The sequence below is a fragment of the Lagopus muta genome, chromosome 4, assembly GCF_023343835.1.
Source record: "Lagopus muta isolate bLagMut1 chromosome 4, bLagMut1 primary, whole genome shotgun sequence".
Taxonomy (NCBI): domain Eukaryota; kingdom Metazoa; phylum Chordata; class Aves; order Galliformes; family Phasianidae; genus Lagopus; species Lagopus muta.
In genome coordinates, this window is record NC_064436.1 from 2,513,471 (window position 1) to 2,529,794 (window position 16,324).

The 16,324-nt window shown below is 42.4% G+C and overlaps 1 protein-coding gene across 5 annotated transcripts in view; it reads left to right on the plus strand.

Annotated features, from left to right (window-relative positions):
* Positions 1 to 4,441: 4,441 nt before the first annotated feature.
* The window catches only part of GLRB (glycine receptor beta), a 48,483-nt gene continuing 36,600 nt past the window's right edge, over positions 4,442 to 16,324 (plus strand). Inside the window, exons 1-2 of one of the 5 annotated variants that reach the window (XM_048941453.1) lie at positions 4,442 to 4,493; positions 7,924 to 8,077. In XM_048941453.1, coding sequence (XP_048797410.1) covers positions 7,956 to 8,077 — 122 coding nt within the window. In that variant the 5' untranslated portion in view covers positions 4,442 to 4,493; positions 7,924 to 7,955. Of the gene's footprint in view, positions 4,494 to 6,556; positions 6,805 to 6,932; positions 7,034 to 7,923; positions 8,078 to 16,324 lie in introns of those variants that run through there. The other 4 variants (XM_048941451.1, XM_048941450.1, XM_048941454.1 and 1 more) reach the window with 4 other exon arrangements.

The window sequence follows — 16,324 nt, forward strand, 5'->3', positions numbered from 1 at the left end:
ACCTTCTATGAATTCCTAAATCAGGATGATCAAACAGATCCTAAGTTATGATTGATTATGGCACAGAAGTAGAGAATACCAGTTTTTCAGACTAAGAATCAAACTATGTCCTTTATACTGGAATTCTGCTGAAACAGCTCTCTGAATGGAAACAAAAAATACTGATTTGCTTTAGGTAGCAGATACATGATGATTTCGGAGCTCAAGTCCAGTTTGGAATTTAAGCCTCCGCAAGGCATCATTCCTTGTAAGACAGTGACAGTGTGCTAGAAGTGTTACAGAGACTGCAACTGAGCATCTTGTGGATTGTAAGAAATTTGCCCTGAGGGCCATTGGCACCATATGTTTAGCAGGTAGCTGACAGCTGTTTAGACTGAGTGCAAATCAAGAAGAATTTAAGTTTAGAGTAATATGGTAAAGCACATCAGGAGTGTGATTCAGGCAGTCTGCACACACTGTGGTTGGTGAAAAGCAAATTTGCTTCTCAGTTCTGTCCTTGGGAACATCTTCCCAACACAGTCAGCCAGGAGGAATTCTAAGTCGTACTTAAAACTCTTACTAACTGCAATTGCCTGGGCTTGCATGCTCAGGAATACACCGCCTCTTTTCTTTCTTTTGATACTACATGCAGAGAAAATAAAGATGGATACTTAATCCTGGTAGCACACCGTATGCAGTAAGTGCCTGTAGAAAGTGCTTGTGTTGCAGAAAAAACATAACGGCGTTGAATGACATTTCCATAATACCTGTCTTCCTGTTCAAGATTCTTTTCAGTTCTTCCATTGCTTTGTGCACTCAGAGGTGCAGTACAGTTATTCACGAGGCACGCATTCGTGCCTGTAGCATGTTGATAACGATGATTATTCATGCACTGACTCCTCACAAGTCATTTATGTCTACCACTTGTGCATGAACAAACACTGACTCTATGCACTTTAAAGCTGACAGACTAATCCTTCTCCCCACTGACTTGCATCTCAATTATTAAATGACAGCATAATCCATGAAAGAAATTGGCATAAAGTGTGTTCAGCCAATTAATTGCAGTTAAGCAGCTTTCTTAAAAAACGTGAGCGTGGATGCATACAAACAGGTATTTTTTTGTTTATTAAAACTTTTGCCAGACTGCCTCGCACGTCGGAGGCAGGCGCCTCGTGTGTGTTTACGTCTGGAGCAAGGAGCTGCTGCACTTGTTTATTCATTTGCTAGCTCTTTTGTTCATAATGGCTTTCTTTGTCCCACAGCACTGTGGGTGCTACAAGGCATAAAGGGTTAAAGTCACTTCAGTGCCACTAGTGGAACATTCCAAGGCGAAGAGAGGTGTTTTTTTGACGGTTAATAAATTTCTCAGGCTGATGAAGCTGTATTTTAGGAACGTGCAGAATTTCCCGTAGCAATATAATTAGCACTAGTTCCTAGATTTATTTGCACAACTGGAACTATAAAATTAATCTCTTTGGAGATGTCTTATTGCACTGAAATCTCTCTAATTTTTTTTTACCCACTGGTACGAGTAATGAAAATCTTACTAGCTCCAGTCATTAAATTTTAATGTCTTAGGTGACAATACTACAAAACCCCGGAACCAAAAGCTCCTCACATGTCCCAGTTTCAATTGTCCGTGTGACACATGGGCATTTGTATGCTAATTTACTTCTGCTTTAGTTGTTGCACGATCCTTCCATGATTACAAGGCACGTACTCTGTTCTTTCGTTGTTGGTTTTTTTTTCCCCTCATCATTGGGGTCACTGCTGCAGTACACTCATTTTTATCAATAACTTATGTCACACACACAGTTAAACAGTGCTTTGCATGTGATCTGTCAGCAAAGCCATAGCTACCTTGGAAATTCAAGTAATAAAATGAATATGCCTGCAAGGAACATGTGCTTTGGGCATCTTGCATGACCCAACTTTCTAGATACAGCAGCAATAAGACGTGGCCACTTCCTGTAAAGTACAAGCATCAGTATGATTGTGTCTATTATAATCAGTAAACACCACTGCTGTTCTGACAAGCTCTTTATTAAATACATAAAGCCTCACATACATCAGCCTTATTTTATTTACCAGCAACATCATGTTTCAAGGTACACGCAATTCTAATTGCTATTTCATTCAATTTTAAGAGTGCATGTACAGCTCTCCCAAAAGCCTCATTTTAGAGCACCAAAGCACAGGAGTTTGAATTTGCCAGCATTCAGATCCACCCTGTCAGAATTATCTGTCATGCCCAGTATCTGTAACAAAGAGAAACGAGGGACTGGAACATGAAGGAGGATAGATTACATCAACATTCATCTGCTTGTTCATCTGTCTGTTATTTTGTTCAAGAGCTGGAGTTGCTGCTTAAAGTGTCTTTTTCAAAATGGAATTAAAATCACCAGCATTGTCAGAATGAGAGAAATCATGTATCTTTCACAGTCCTGGGCCACATTGATACCAGATTCCTATTTATTAGATCTTATTAGGCCACAAAGATAAGCATTTATATATGTAAAAGACATATACATGTTTATATAGAAAGAAAGCAGAAGAAAGAGATTCCAGCATCCTTCAGAATTCTGTGACACTGGAGAAGTGACACTGAAATAAAAACAGTTGTAACTGCAAATGTTGCAGTACACGAAGTCCTTCATAAAGTGATATTTTCTAATTGTGCAAACCAAAACAACTTTTGGGACCATTGAAACTAATGAAACCTGATTTACAATCCATATGGGTCTTGTGGCTGACTGGTTTTTTAAACGAATTAATCTGAAAGCTACAATATGTGTTCTTCTGTTGCTAGGAATTCAAAAACACATATTCAGTTTCCCAAAAAAAGCTTGAGAAATACTTGAATAAAATTTTGTCTGTTACTTGACATTTAAAGCTCTGTTTTTCAGTCGTGATTTCTCCTCTAGTAAAGCAGATACTTTATGAATTAGGCATGTTTGTGTTTGTAGAGTTTACACTATCTTTCTACCAGGAGATTTTATGATGTCTAGCAATCACTCTCATGCCAGCCTGCTTTCTTCCTCCTTATTTCCTTCAGTAGAGAATCCCTCTTCTCAGCCATCTGTCTTTAGAAAACATTCAGGACTTAGTATCTAAATATGTTATATCAATCGGTCAAACAAAATCTTAAGTTTGCAACAAACTATTTGCAACACTTGTGCATAGGGAAGATGACTATACAAAACTCAGTACCTTGAAAAAGTAGCCTAAAAGAACGGAAAGGACAAAGAAATTCTTATACAGCAATAGCATTACTTTGTAGTACTCAAATAACAGACTACTGGATTTCCAGATCTCCAAGTTCCACTACTGCAAAATAAAGACTTCCTAATGTCCCTGGGCTGCTCAGTAGGGAAGTTATTGTTATATTTTACCTATGGTTTGGAACTGTTTTCTACAGATGAGGATAATGTCTAAGATCAGGAATGCCTGGGGATCATTCCTGAATCAGAGAAATGAGCACAGTCAAATGTTCCCAACAGCAGATAGAGCAGCAGGAGCACACTGAGGAAAGATATCCAGGTCCACTCCTGTATTTTAATAATGCAGTAAATGCAGAGAGAGGGCTGGCATTGCCCTTATACATTCACTGGACAATAAAACTGTTATTTACTGGTTTCATTTATCTTTAATAAGATTTCTGCTGGCACTGCAGTGCAGCACCAGAATGAAACATGGGCTGTCCTTCAGAATCTTGCGAGTGAGAGTGCTGGCTTCTTCTGGCAGCTCTGAGTGAGGCGCAGAGTGGGCAGAACTGACACCTATTTCATTTAGGTGCATTTAAAAACAATGAGTTACTGAAATATTTCTTGCAATATTTGCTATTACTTGTGAGGTGCAGGACACAAAGATGTACATACATAGATAGTTTAACAAAGCATCCATATATCCCACTTTTATTATCCACAGGAAGACATCAGCCACATACTCTTATTTTACGCGACTCCAGGGGTGGATGGTGTTATTTTCTATTTCATGCTTTGTCCTGGTGAGTTATCACTCACCCTTAGGTGATTACCTATGGCTGCAGCAGGACACACTTGCAAACACCACACGGTTTGCAGCGAGCCCAACGGAGGCAGTTTTGTACTCTGTGTCCAGAATGAGATGCAGAGCAGGCAGGCTCCATGCTGCAAGAAGCTCAGTGCAGAGAGCCTGCCCTGCAGCAGTAGTGCTCAGAATGATTTGTTGCTCTGCTGCTGCCACTACTGCATACTGGAGATGCTTGTTCTTCCCTTCCACGCTAATACTTTCTTAATGCAAACCACTGTATGGGAACTGCTGAGTCACGGCCTGAACCTCTGATTGATCACCTGAGGCGAGCCATGAGCCAGCCAGAGGAGCACAGGTGAAGGCAATTCTCCTGTGCTGCCAGAAGGGGTGGAACCTGGCTGCACCCCTCCTAGACCTATTTAAGAGCTGGCTACCAGTGGGGAAGGATCTCTTCTAGAGATCCCTCCTTCTGGTGTTTTGTGAGTGAGCCCGGGATAGGGGTAAGCCTTCCATTTATTCTCTTTTGTTACCATAGTCTGCTCTGCCTAACTCTCTTGTTTATTTTGTGGTTATAACATCCTAATGTTCTTTGATTATACAACCACATTCATTCTCATGTCTGAAGCAGATCTCTTTCTCATTTTTTTATGCCCTATCTCCAGTAACATAATTGTAATGCACAAAAATGGAAGCAATAATCAGTAGGCACCCAGTCCCAAACATGCTTAATGTCAGTCATAGAGCAGCTGTAACACCTTGGTTTCTATTCCTGAGTTGAACTTCAGAGGGGCTTTAAAAAATGAGCTTCCTCTACCTTCTATTTTTGCTTGCAGAGAGTGTTGTGGGAAGCCTCTGGGTTTTGCTGTTTCAGGAAACAACTTGGCTTTGTTTAATTTTGTGAGTTCCTGCGTTTGAGCTTAAAAACTATTTCTTGAGAGTCCTGTGGCCTTCAGATGACCTGAGTATGACAGCATGCACGTATGTTGATGCACACACACATACACATCTATGGCAATATAACTATACTTTATAGCAGCCGATTCAGAAAGCTCATGGAATTATCATCAGAGTATTATCTTAAGTCAGCAGTGTGTCCTTGCAGCCAGAAGTGCCAACCATACCCTGGGGTGCATCAGACCCAGCACTGCCATCGGGCAAAGGATGAGATTATCCACTCTGCTCTTTGGCCCCACCTCAAGCACTGCATGTAGCTTTGGTTGCTGCAACATAAGAAGGACTTAAAAATATTACAGAGCATCCAAAGGAGGACAACAAAGATGGTGAAGAGTCTGGAGGGCAAGGTGTATGAGGAATGGCTGAGGTCCCATTGGTTTGTTCAGCCCAGAGCATAGAGGGCTGAGAGGAGGCATCGTGGTGCAGCTCCAAGCTCTGCTCTCTGTGACAGCAGCAGGGCCTGGGGGAATGGCCTGGAGCTGCATCAAGGGATGGTAGGGGGTGGTTAGGTAAAGGCTCTTTGGCAGAGAGCAGAGGGCATGGCCACAAGCTGCTGGAGTTCAAGGGGCATTTGGATACTGCTCTCAGACATAGGGTTTGGATTTTGGGTGGTATTTGTGGGTCCCTTCCTGCTCAGAATGTTCTGTGATTGTAGGACTCCATGGAAAAGTGAAGCTGAGGGAACCCAGCATGTGGGTATTACCAAACCTACACACTGCTCAGTGCCTGGCATGGCACACAGATCAGGTCATTTGCCCACTTTTTTTTCCATTTGCAAGGCTTGTGATTGTTTCCACTTTTTGTTCTTATACTCCAAAGTCAAGCAAGGCTTCAGAGAAGTATGGTGTGGCTCACAGGACATCACAGGAAGCATGCGCGGAGGTATTTATCAATCACTGCACCTGTTCAGAAAAATAGAAATGCTTTTGTAATGCTTTCAGGTTGTGCTGTTCTTTCATTATAGCATGGACAGGAGCTCTGGCAGTGCATACTGAGTGATGGAAAGCAAACTGGAAGACGTAGGAAGTTTTATTTGGCTTGGTTGCTAAAAGGAATATGAGACAGATGGGAGATGATGCCTATGAACTACAGTGTGAGGTGGACATTTGATGACCTAGGGCTACTTGACTGTGCAGCAGTCGCTGCCTGGTTGAAAATTTGGGCCAAAGGCCTGTCTGTAATATAAGCACAAAGCATAAGCACAGCTCCTGCTTCGGAGAACACAAAGTGAGCAAGGATGGACATGGGCAGACAGTGATAGGGGAAAAAAAGGGAATGGTTTTAAGCTAAAAGAGCGGAGATTCAGGTTACATTTTAGGAGGAAAGCTTTCACGCAGAGGTGAGGCCCTGGCACAGCTGCCCACAGAAGCTGTTGGATGCCCCATCCCTGGAGGCACTCAAGGCCAGGATGGACGTAACCCCAGGCAGCCTGAGCTGGTGGGGAGCAGCTCTGCCCACAGTAGGGGCTGGGACTGGGTGGGCTTTGAGGTCTCTTCCAACCCAAGCCGTTCTGTGATTCCGTGCCCCTCTGCATCATCACCGTCCCGTTACTGCCCATCCCGTGCAGCAGCAGAACACGATCAGCCAGCGGCAATAGCGCACCAGCCCCTTCCCCTCCCTCCCGTGCCCGGCCGCGCAGTGCCCATGTGCGGACGGCGGGACATGCTCACTGCGAGGCCGCCGCGCAGTCGCTCCGCACATGCTCACTGGCCGCGGAGCACCGCCGGAGGTAGGGCTCGATGGCCGGAGCCGCTCTTCCGCTCCGCGCCATGCCACGCCGCCGGCTCTCCGACTGCCGCCGGCTCTGAGCGCGGAGTACCGGCGGCGGCTCCGGCCCGGACGCGATCGTGTGTGGCGGTGAGCGCGGGGCTGCGGCCGCGTGGGCCCCGCCGGTGGAGGCTCCGCGGGTGGGGCGGCGCGGCGGCCCTGTCAGCACCTCGGCCGGCGCCGGGCGGGTGGCCGGGGGTGGGGGCTGCCCGAGGCCGGGCCGAGCAGAGGGGGGCGTCGGGCTCGGTTGCGGACGGCGGAGCCCCTTCGTCGGTGCTCCGAGTGGCTTTGCGAGGGGATGGAAATGGCCCTCCGGAAGGTGAGGGAGAGGCGGCGTTACGGGTAACTGAATAAGTGGGAAGTGCAGCTGGTGCTGAGGGATCCGTGAGGTCTCCGGCCTGAGGAGGTGGCGTTAGAAGGAGCCAAGGAATGGAAAATAGCACACACCCAGGGTGCCGAGTGGATGCGGCCCTGGGCTTCCCGTTTAGTGCTGACTCTGCGTCTGGAGTCCTTGCAAAATAGTCGCTGATGTTTACATTTCCATCCGTGAGATCGAAAGCGTGGCCCTTTCTGATCTATTGAAACTGTTAGGTTTTTACGTGTGCCTAGTGCTCTCAGTTCTCTGTCTTGGTAAATGACTGGTTGGTCACATTTGGCCATGTTTAGTGCAATTAATACGTGGTATTTTTGGAGATGAATTCTCCTACCAGGTTTCTGAGGATTTTGAGTTGGGTACCCTTTGAAGGTCGTCTCGTTTATGCTTTAAATACACTGAAGCTATCTTGCACTTAAATCTGTTTCTGGCTGTGATTCTTTTAACTTTAGGAAACTATCTGATGCTCAGAGAATTACCTAAATTAGTTTAATATCAGATTCACATCTCAGCAGACTCTCTCCCATGACAGCTAAAATGAAATATAGAATCATAGAATGACCTGGGTTGAAAAGGACAATCAACTAGTTTCAATTCCCCTGCTATGTGCAGGGTCACTAACCAGCAGACCAGGCTGCCCAGAGCCACATCCAGCCTGGCCTCGAATGCCTCTAGGGATGGGGCATCCACAACCTCCTTGGGCAACCTGTTCCAGAGTGTCACCCCTATATAGATAGATATTTTTAATGAAATACTTGCTTACCTTCTGTACTTGTGTTCTCATTTGCCCTATATAACCTTACTTACATAAACCTATTTATTTTCTTTTGCCATAGACCAAACATTTCTCTGAACTCTAACCTTCAAGATGAAGTTCCTGCTAGCGGTTTTCTTCTTTGTCTCATTCTCCTTATGGGTGGAAGAAGTCTATTCCAAAGAGAAGTCTTCAAAGAAAGGAAAGGGAAAAAAGAAGCAATACCTCTGTCCATCGTATGTTCCATGTTTCCTTTATATTCTTGCTTTATCAGAATTGTGCTATATTTTAATGCTGAAAGTGAAATGGCAGTTGACAAGGAAGATGGTGGTGTCTGTTGAGAGATTAGTTATGGGGAGTAGGAATGAGAGGATGAGGGGTTAACTGGTGACATCGCTGAGTTCTATCAATGAACTTGTTTCTTTTATAGCAGGTAATTTATTTTAATGAAAAGCCTAAGCAGTAGTAAACAGATTCTTAACAATGATTTGAAGTGTCTGTGGGGGATTCCAACCCTGTGTCTTGCTATTTATGGGCAAATAAATTTATTCATTTCACACTAAAATGAATAAATTTATTCACTTTCTAATGCCTACTGTGTTTTATGTTGCTTGATAAGATGTATGGGAACTGCTGGGTCACGGCCTGAAGCTCTGATTGGTCACCTCAGGTGAGCCATGAGTCAGCCAGAGGAGCACAGGTGAAGGCAATTCTCCTGTGCTGCCTGGCTGCACCCCTCCTAGACCCATTTAAGAGCAGGCTACCAGTGGGGAAGGATCTCTTCTAGAGATCCCTCCTTCTGGTGTTTTGTGAATGAGCCCAGGATAGGGGTAAGCCTTCCATTTATTCTCTTTTGTTACCGTAGTCTGCTTTGCCTAACTCCGTTTATTTTGTGATTATAACATCCTAATATTCTTTGATTATACAGCCACATTCATTCTCATGTCTGAAGCAGATCTCTTTCTTATTTTTTATGCCCTATCTCCAGTAACATAATTGTAATGCAGAAAAATGGAAACAGTAATCAGTAGGCACCCAGTCCCAAACACGCTTAATGTCAGTCATAGAGCAGCTGTAACACCTTGGTTACACCATAGTGTAATAGTCTGCTTTGCCTAACTCTTGTTTATTTTGTGATTATAATATCCTAATATTCTTTGATTATGCGTAAGATGATGCATGCATTTATTTTTAGGGGGCCTTTTTTGCTCATTTTCATGGTCAGTGTTGGTCATCTTTTTATTGGTGTGGTGTAAATGTGAAATGTAGGTGCAGCATTATGAGTTTCCAACGTGTGTAAAGAGCACTGAGCCTTAAGTACCAAAGTGACTCAGGCAAATCTAAACACCTTTTAACTGTGACTGTGAAAGAAGACTAGAAGATGAAACTGGCTAGCTAGCAGTAACAGACTTCGTAAGGAAAAGAAAAAAATAGAATAACGATAATGAGGCAATGTTTGAAGGGTACTTTTAAAGTTCCCATTCTTTTTAAATGCTGATATTGACGTTGATCTGTAAAGGCAGTTTTTTAGAAAATTTCTACATGTGTGTGTTCTTATTATTATATCAACCCTAAAGATGAGACGTGTCTTTGGATTTGAAAACATTACGATACAGGTCTCAAATGTGACACGACTCATTTGAAATGACCCACGTCCATTCTGTTTCCTTTGAATAGCTGAGTTCTGTGCAGAGCATTCTGCTTGAGTTAATATAAGGACTTCTGGCAATGGGAGAAATGTCATGGTTCCCCAGACAGGCATGAGCGCTCAAGTCACTGGATAGTGAGTTGCACAGCTGGGAGCAGAGTCCAGACCTGCTATGGTCTTGTGAAAGCAGCCAGCGCTTCTTTCTGCTCTTAACTTGATCTTAATTACAGTTCTGAAGCACAGTATTTCCTGTTACTCTGTGCTTGATACCAGTTAGTTTGGAAATGTACAAACGTGGCATCATTTGTCACCACTAGTTGAGGTGAATAAATGCTCTAATTTTTTAGGCGGTGTTTTTACACTGTGACAGTGAAAGCTTTCTCTGATAATCCCAGCAGGCTCCCATGTTTGATTGATGTATCCACATGTAGAGTGCTGCTTGTTAGAATTAATTGCTATAGTAGTGAGTAACAAACAAGTTGTTGGTGTCTCACTTGGCTGAAGTTCACAGCTTGAGACGCAGTCAGTTATGGTAGTGGAACTGCAGGATTGCTGGCTCTGTGACTGGCAGCAGAACCCTTAGGTGAGTGAGTGAACAGTCCAGGTGAGCTCTGTCCTCTCCTAACTCAAGCTGTTGATGACAAACTTTCAGCCACTGGCGTGTTCTAATAACATTTCACAAAGCCTGTAGTTGGTGACAGTGTGAATTGTAAAAGAGATGGCTGATTCTTAATGCTTTTTTCCTATGGACAAAGAAAGGGAGAAATCTCCTCAGAAACAAACCAAAATCTGATGCAGTAGTGGAGTGGGAATTCAGTGGTGAGACCGAAAATAGTCTCAGAGGAAATGGTTGGATAAAAAGTTCCCTAGTAAAGCACGTTGCATCACTTGTGTGATTGAGTGGTGCAAATTCCTAAGGAAATTTTAAGTTAAAAATTTTAATCTGCCTTTAATTTATGTTGATTACTAGTGCAATACAATTTAAAGCTTTTCTTGTAAAAAAAATCATGCCTCTTGTCTATTTTCAACATGCAAAAAACTGAATTCTACCTCCTCAGGAAAATGAAAACCACTAGTAATTATATAAGAAACAAACTTTACAGTTACGAAATTCAACTATATATGCAGATAATTTTTCAAGGAAATATTTGTGTCTAGTCTGATAATACTGTTTGAGTTCTGTGGTTTGATGTTCAGAAATGGGTGTTGTTGGGGCTGGTTTAGGTTTTGGAGTTGAGCATGTTTGTATAAGAAATGAGCACACCTGAGCTTTTACTTTAACTCATATCCAGCGCATGAGTCTGTAGCTGAATGTGCACCTCCAGCATGAAATTAACTATTAAAATAAGCTGAAAACAAATTGATCAGAAATCCCATAAAAAGTTCATTGTTGTCTCATAAACAGATATTTGCTTCCTTCGTTTAGGAAAATACTGTTTTGTATCTGGGAGCAAACACTCGTGTGATTGTTTACAGTTCTGTGATTCTATGATAAATGCCATATTTCTCTGTACGCTGTGTGACAGTGGTTCAAAGAGCCATCTTATTTTCATTTCTTTCTGTAACTGTTTTTTTTTCCCCAGCTTTTGCTTTAGAGAGGTTTCATGAAGCTGATGCTTAATCACTTGTTTTTATTTTAATCTAGTGCTTCCTCAGACAGATGTAAGATACCGCATCAAAGTTTTGATCACTTTTTCTTACCTCAGGCTTTTCAAATTGAACAGAGAGTAATTATACTTGTCTGATTCTCAGATGTTCGTTGATTAACTAACAAATTGGTATGTTGGACCTAAAAGTTCACAATAGGGAGTTTTTCACGTAAATCTAGGAAGCTCATTACTGCAGATGCATAGTGGAATATAATATGGAGCCTTGATGAAACAAAAGTCTAGCCTTTTCTCTCCATGGAAAACATTATTAAAAAAAAAAAGAAAGAAACAGGTCTAGCTCTTGAAGAAAATCCTTTAAGAATTCTGTAGATTAGGTTACAGAGCTTATTTTGAAATTCACTATACTGAATACAGCTGACTTGGTATTAGGCACAGGTGGATTCAGACACTTGATCTACTTCTTGGTCATAGGCTGTCCACCAGCTGTATTTCCTCTGTTATTTCCCATTTGGAGGCTACTCCACATTGCTGCATTTCTACAAGTAGTTGTTTGTCTACAGGGTCTCTTCAGAATGGAAAATACAAGCCGTGAAGTGGCATTGCAGGTGACAGTGAAAGAGTGTTCCAGCTTTAAAGTCTAGAAAAGGATAGGGAACGGGCAATTGTATTATGACTTTGTGAGAGTGTGCCACAAAGGTTAGGCACAAGTGTGACTGCTCTAGTTTCTTGTTGATGTGAGTTAAGCCTATCTGAACACTTCAGGCAGTTTTGATCAGATAAACATGGGTATTTTGTTTGAATTGCCCCAGGCAGAGACAGCCTTTTGAATGTGACTTCCCTTCCACTACTGGCATTATTTTGAAAATGTTGCCAGATGGCAGAGGAGGTTTAAGAAGCTGCTCCATTTTAGTCACGGTGAGGACTGATGTTGAGAATAAGATGTACAGACAGACATGTTTGGGATGGAAGATGTGTTCAGAACAGATTTTGTCTAATGTTACCGCTTTCCCTTAGCGTAACTTCCTCATAATTCCTCATAATACCTGTTCCTGGTAAACATGTTGGACATGCAGCTGTGGCTTTTTCTAAGAGCACTGCTGAAGAACATTTTTTCCTTTTTTTTGTGTGTCATAATAAATTCTTTAGTTATGTTACAGCGTTGCAGCTGTTGCTGTTATCCCACGGTCCTTGGTAACCCAGGACGTCTCTCTCAAAGCCCCTTGCACAATCTCTACGCAAATTAAATTATAAGCAGAGGGAAGTTTGGTTGCAGAAGGCATAGAGATATGTGTCCAAAAAGCAGTTAACAAAATCAGTTAGCACCGTGCTCACAGTCACAGCTATCCCTGTTAATTACGGTTTTAGTGTGACTCAGCTGTTCACCTGCACACTTTTGGTTGCTGATGGTCCCCCAGAGAGTCTAACAGTCAGAGTATTGCCTTGGTCTCTGAATCTCATTCTTTCCCCTTGATCTCAAGACTATGTTTTTATGTAGCGCCCCTTCCCACCTATATGCATTTTCCCACACGAAGGTTTATATACACATAGGTGATTAAATGCACAGTACCCCTAGAGACTTTCTACCCACAGAACAGGAATACAAATTGTGTTTTGGGCTGTATTCAGTAAAGCATATCCTGTACTGCAAAAGCTGTGAAATGGCCCTCAAAGCCGTCCAGATGGCACATGGTTTGTGCCATCAGCCAGGGTAGAAGCTTATAAAGGTCACAAATGCCAAGGTTCAATAAACAGCTCATTTAAAAACAAACAAACAAGATGGTGGGACTGAGGCTTTGTATGTGTTTAAAGCATAGATCTGTATGAAAGACTACTCTGTACATTTCTCTTGGTTAACTGGCAGCTTCTGACAAGCTCTTTCCATAAACGCTGAAGTCAGTCAAAGTATTCTACCTTGGATCCTCTCCACTGTCCCATCAACGTGGAATTTTATTCTGACCAAGTGCTTGGGTCTACGTGGTCTCTCTGTCAGTAGCGTCTGATCATCCCTCCAATGGTGAAAAGTGGAATCATCTCTGTCACCATTCCCTCCCATCTTCTAGAAGACGCTAATGATAGTCTGCGAGCAGTTTGATTTGTAGATGTGATGAGAGAATTGATGCAGTTTGTGGGAGAAGATGGAATGGAGTTGAAAGAGCAGCCTGAATTTATTTGTGGGGACAGTTCCATTTCAGTCAGTCTGAAAATAAAGGCATTGCAGAGCCCATTTCTGGTTCCTGTAAAAATTCTTCTGCCCTGTGGTAACTGCAGTTGGTCAGTGGTTTAATCATCCTGTAGCATGTAGCCCTCATGGAAAGCCATGATCCCAGACAGACAGGGCCACATTCCAGGAGGTCTGGGAATTTGTTATTCAGAATGGATAAGCGTGCTGGGGAGTAAAAGATAAGGCTGTATAAGCAAAACTGAAGTTCTCTTGTAAAACAGTAATTAACTGTGGTAGACTGAATCTCTTTCAGTAATCCTCCCTCCCTGGTGAGAAATTCTCACTCCATTCTGGCCGTTATAGTGATGAGGCAATGCAATGGTGCAGAAAAGTTACAGGCTTGAGCCCTGTCCTTCATACGGAAAGAGCCTGCAGACGAGAATGCTCTCTGGTCTGCTCATGAAACTGCCCTATAACTAAGGGTGAGGAAAACCATAGGACTGCATTCTGTTCTCATTACCACCATGTAGATCTCTGAAAGGCAGATTATCTCCAATGTCTCTCCATTTATGCTTTCTAACCAAGACGGTGCTCCTTTCAGGATGTGTGCATTGCTCTTCTTGGTGTTCACGTGTCTAGAAAAAGAGATTGGGACGTGGGGACAGGTGTGGACAAATGTCTGTAGTTCTGCTTGAACTTCTGGCTGCTGATAATGCTTCAGGGAAAAACAAGGCAGCTCAGAGTGCTGGGTAAAAGCTCCTCAACGTGGAGTAGTGCTGAATGTAAACCCAAGCTAAATATAGAGGCTTCTGATAGGCGAGAACCAAAGAAGTGGCACTAACTGAGCTATTCACAAGCCCAGCTACAGAAAGCTTGCTTACATGCCCATGTTGGGAGTTTGTGGTCTTTCCATAGCGGATCAAAAGGAACTATTTCAGACCATGATTCAGGGTGCCCCAGCAGGATTGATGGTTTTGTTCACTGTACTGGATTACCTCCAGATTCAAGGACTGGAGTTGCACATCTGATCTTAAAAGCTTAGCTGTCAACTGCGTTTGTGAGCATTCGTGAACTGTTACTCTGAGATTTGTAGTTTTGATAAAATTCAAGTAGTTTGGCTTTGCATTGAAGGGATTGTAATTTTTCTCCCTCGTGGTGGAGAAGCCAGGCTGTACAGATTGAAAATTTAACTGTTAAGTACGCTAGAGATCATAGAGATCATTCAGAGGAATTACACAGTGTTTATTTGGTTTGCATTAGCCTGTTTTTATGCTTTGTTACTGCGCTTAGAAATTCTAACACCCGCAAAGCAGAACAGTGATAGTTTGTATCACGGAAGTAGTATATACAGTATATGGCCAGATGACAGATGGTTGTGTTTCCCAGAACTTGTTTTTATCATTTTCAGATATCTACTGCCACATTACATGACTAAAATGACAGTTTCCATCACATAAATTAGATTAGCAGTATGAAATCTGTTGTTTCAGTGTTACATAGGAAATTTCTGTGGTAGATAACAGTAGTTGGAATATATATTTTTCTCTGTCATACAGCAATCTATGCACAGGCAAAGCTTGACATTAGCTTATCCAGATTATGAGCTCTAAGTAAATGCTGACAATGGAAAAATCATGCAGTTTGACTCCTTGGTCTGTGGTGCATTGTAAGATGGTTTGTGAATTGGCTTCCCTCTGACACGTGCTTATTTTTTTCCCTGATTGTGACGACACAAGTAAAAACTGTACTCATTTCTCCTAAAGTGGTAATGGGACCTTAAGAACAGGGGTCAGAGCAATATGTGAATGAAAACAATGACAGAGGTTCCCCTTCCCATCTGTGTAGAATAAATATTGTTGGCGTTCCTTTCTCTAGTCATCCTCACGGGGCTCTGCCTGCAATAGGGACTCCTTGTAAGTTCAGTGAGTTCTAGGAGTAGATGTCATAATAACCCAACAGAGAGAGGTGTAATGTCTTCTGACATATTTGCTTGGCACAAATGTAACAAAGTTACATGAATTTCAAACCAGGAGTATGATTCGTTTTTGCCATGCATATCTACTCGTCTGAACTTCTGGATGTTGATTACTGAATTATGAAGGTAATCATCTATTGTATCAATTTAAAATATTCATCATGTTCTTCAAAGGCAGCGAGAAAATATGTACAGCTGCAGTGGAAGGAAGAGGAGATGGGCACCTCGCTGTGTATCCCCTGCAGAACAGTATTTACAGTCATTCTTTTATTCATCAGTGATAGCAGAAGCAGACTGCAGAGAGGCCAGTCATAGCCCACAGAAGTTTCATGCTGACAGACTCAGAGTTTTCTTTCTGGATTTTAGAGATACTGTTTGTAAAGTGAGAACCTCTGTTTGCTTTCTTATGTCCTGCAGAAAAAGAGAGGACATTTTGCGGGATTTTTTTTTTATTGTTGTTCAAAATTGTTGTTCAGGCAAAATTCTCAATAAGTCATTTCTAGCTTTCTATTGCTTTCTTTTAAATTCCCCTTTCAGCCACGGTGAGACTTCAGTTGCATTAGCCTTTGCTTGGTATTCACTACGTCTTGACTAGAACTGATAAATTACTTCAAAAAATGTAGCTACATTTCCATTTCCTTATGTTTCTCAGCAGCTATGCATGCAAGCTTAGGTAAACATATTAAAAATGTGTTGTAACTGGTGGAAATTTAGGGGGAACCTTTGGCTTGTTACGAGCTTTTCACATGAAAATTCTAGGTTGGATAAGAAGAGATGGTAGGTAACATTTCATTTAGTGTGAATCAGACTTTAGAAAATGGTAGTGTGGCTTCTTTGGGGAAGGAAGATTTCAGCTCAAATTCTTTCTTTCTAGTGTAGTCTACACCTTTGCAATGAATTCCAGAATGGCCAGTTGAGCAGGGGTGGCAGTGTTTTTAGCTGGGATCTCAGTGACTTGAATTGTCCTGGCCAGTTGCTCTGTGTGCCGAATCATCCTGCTGTGGCTAATGAAGTCGTTCAGCTAATCTGTCACTCTGGAAGTGACATCGCATTTGAGTTCACCAAAAGCTACACCTCTGTGTTATGGAT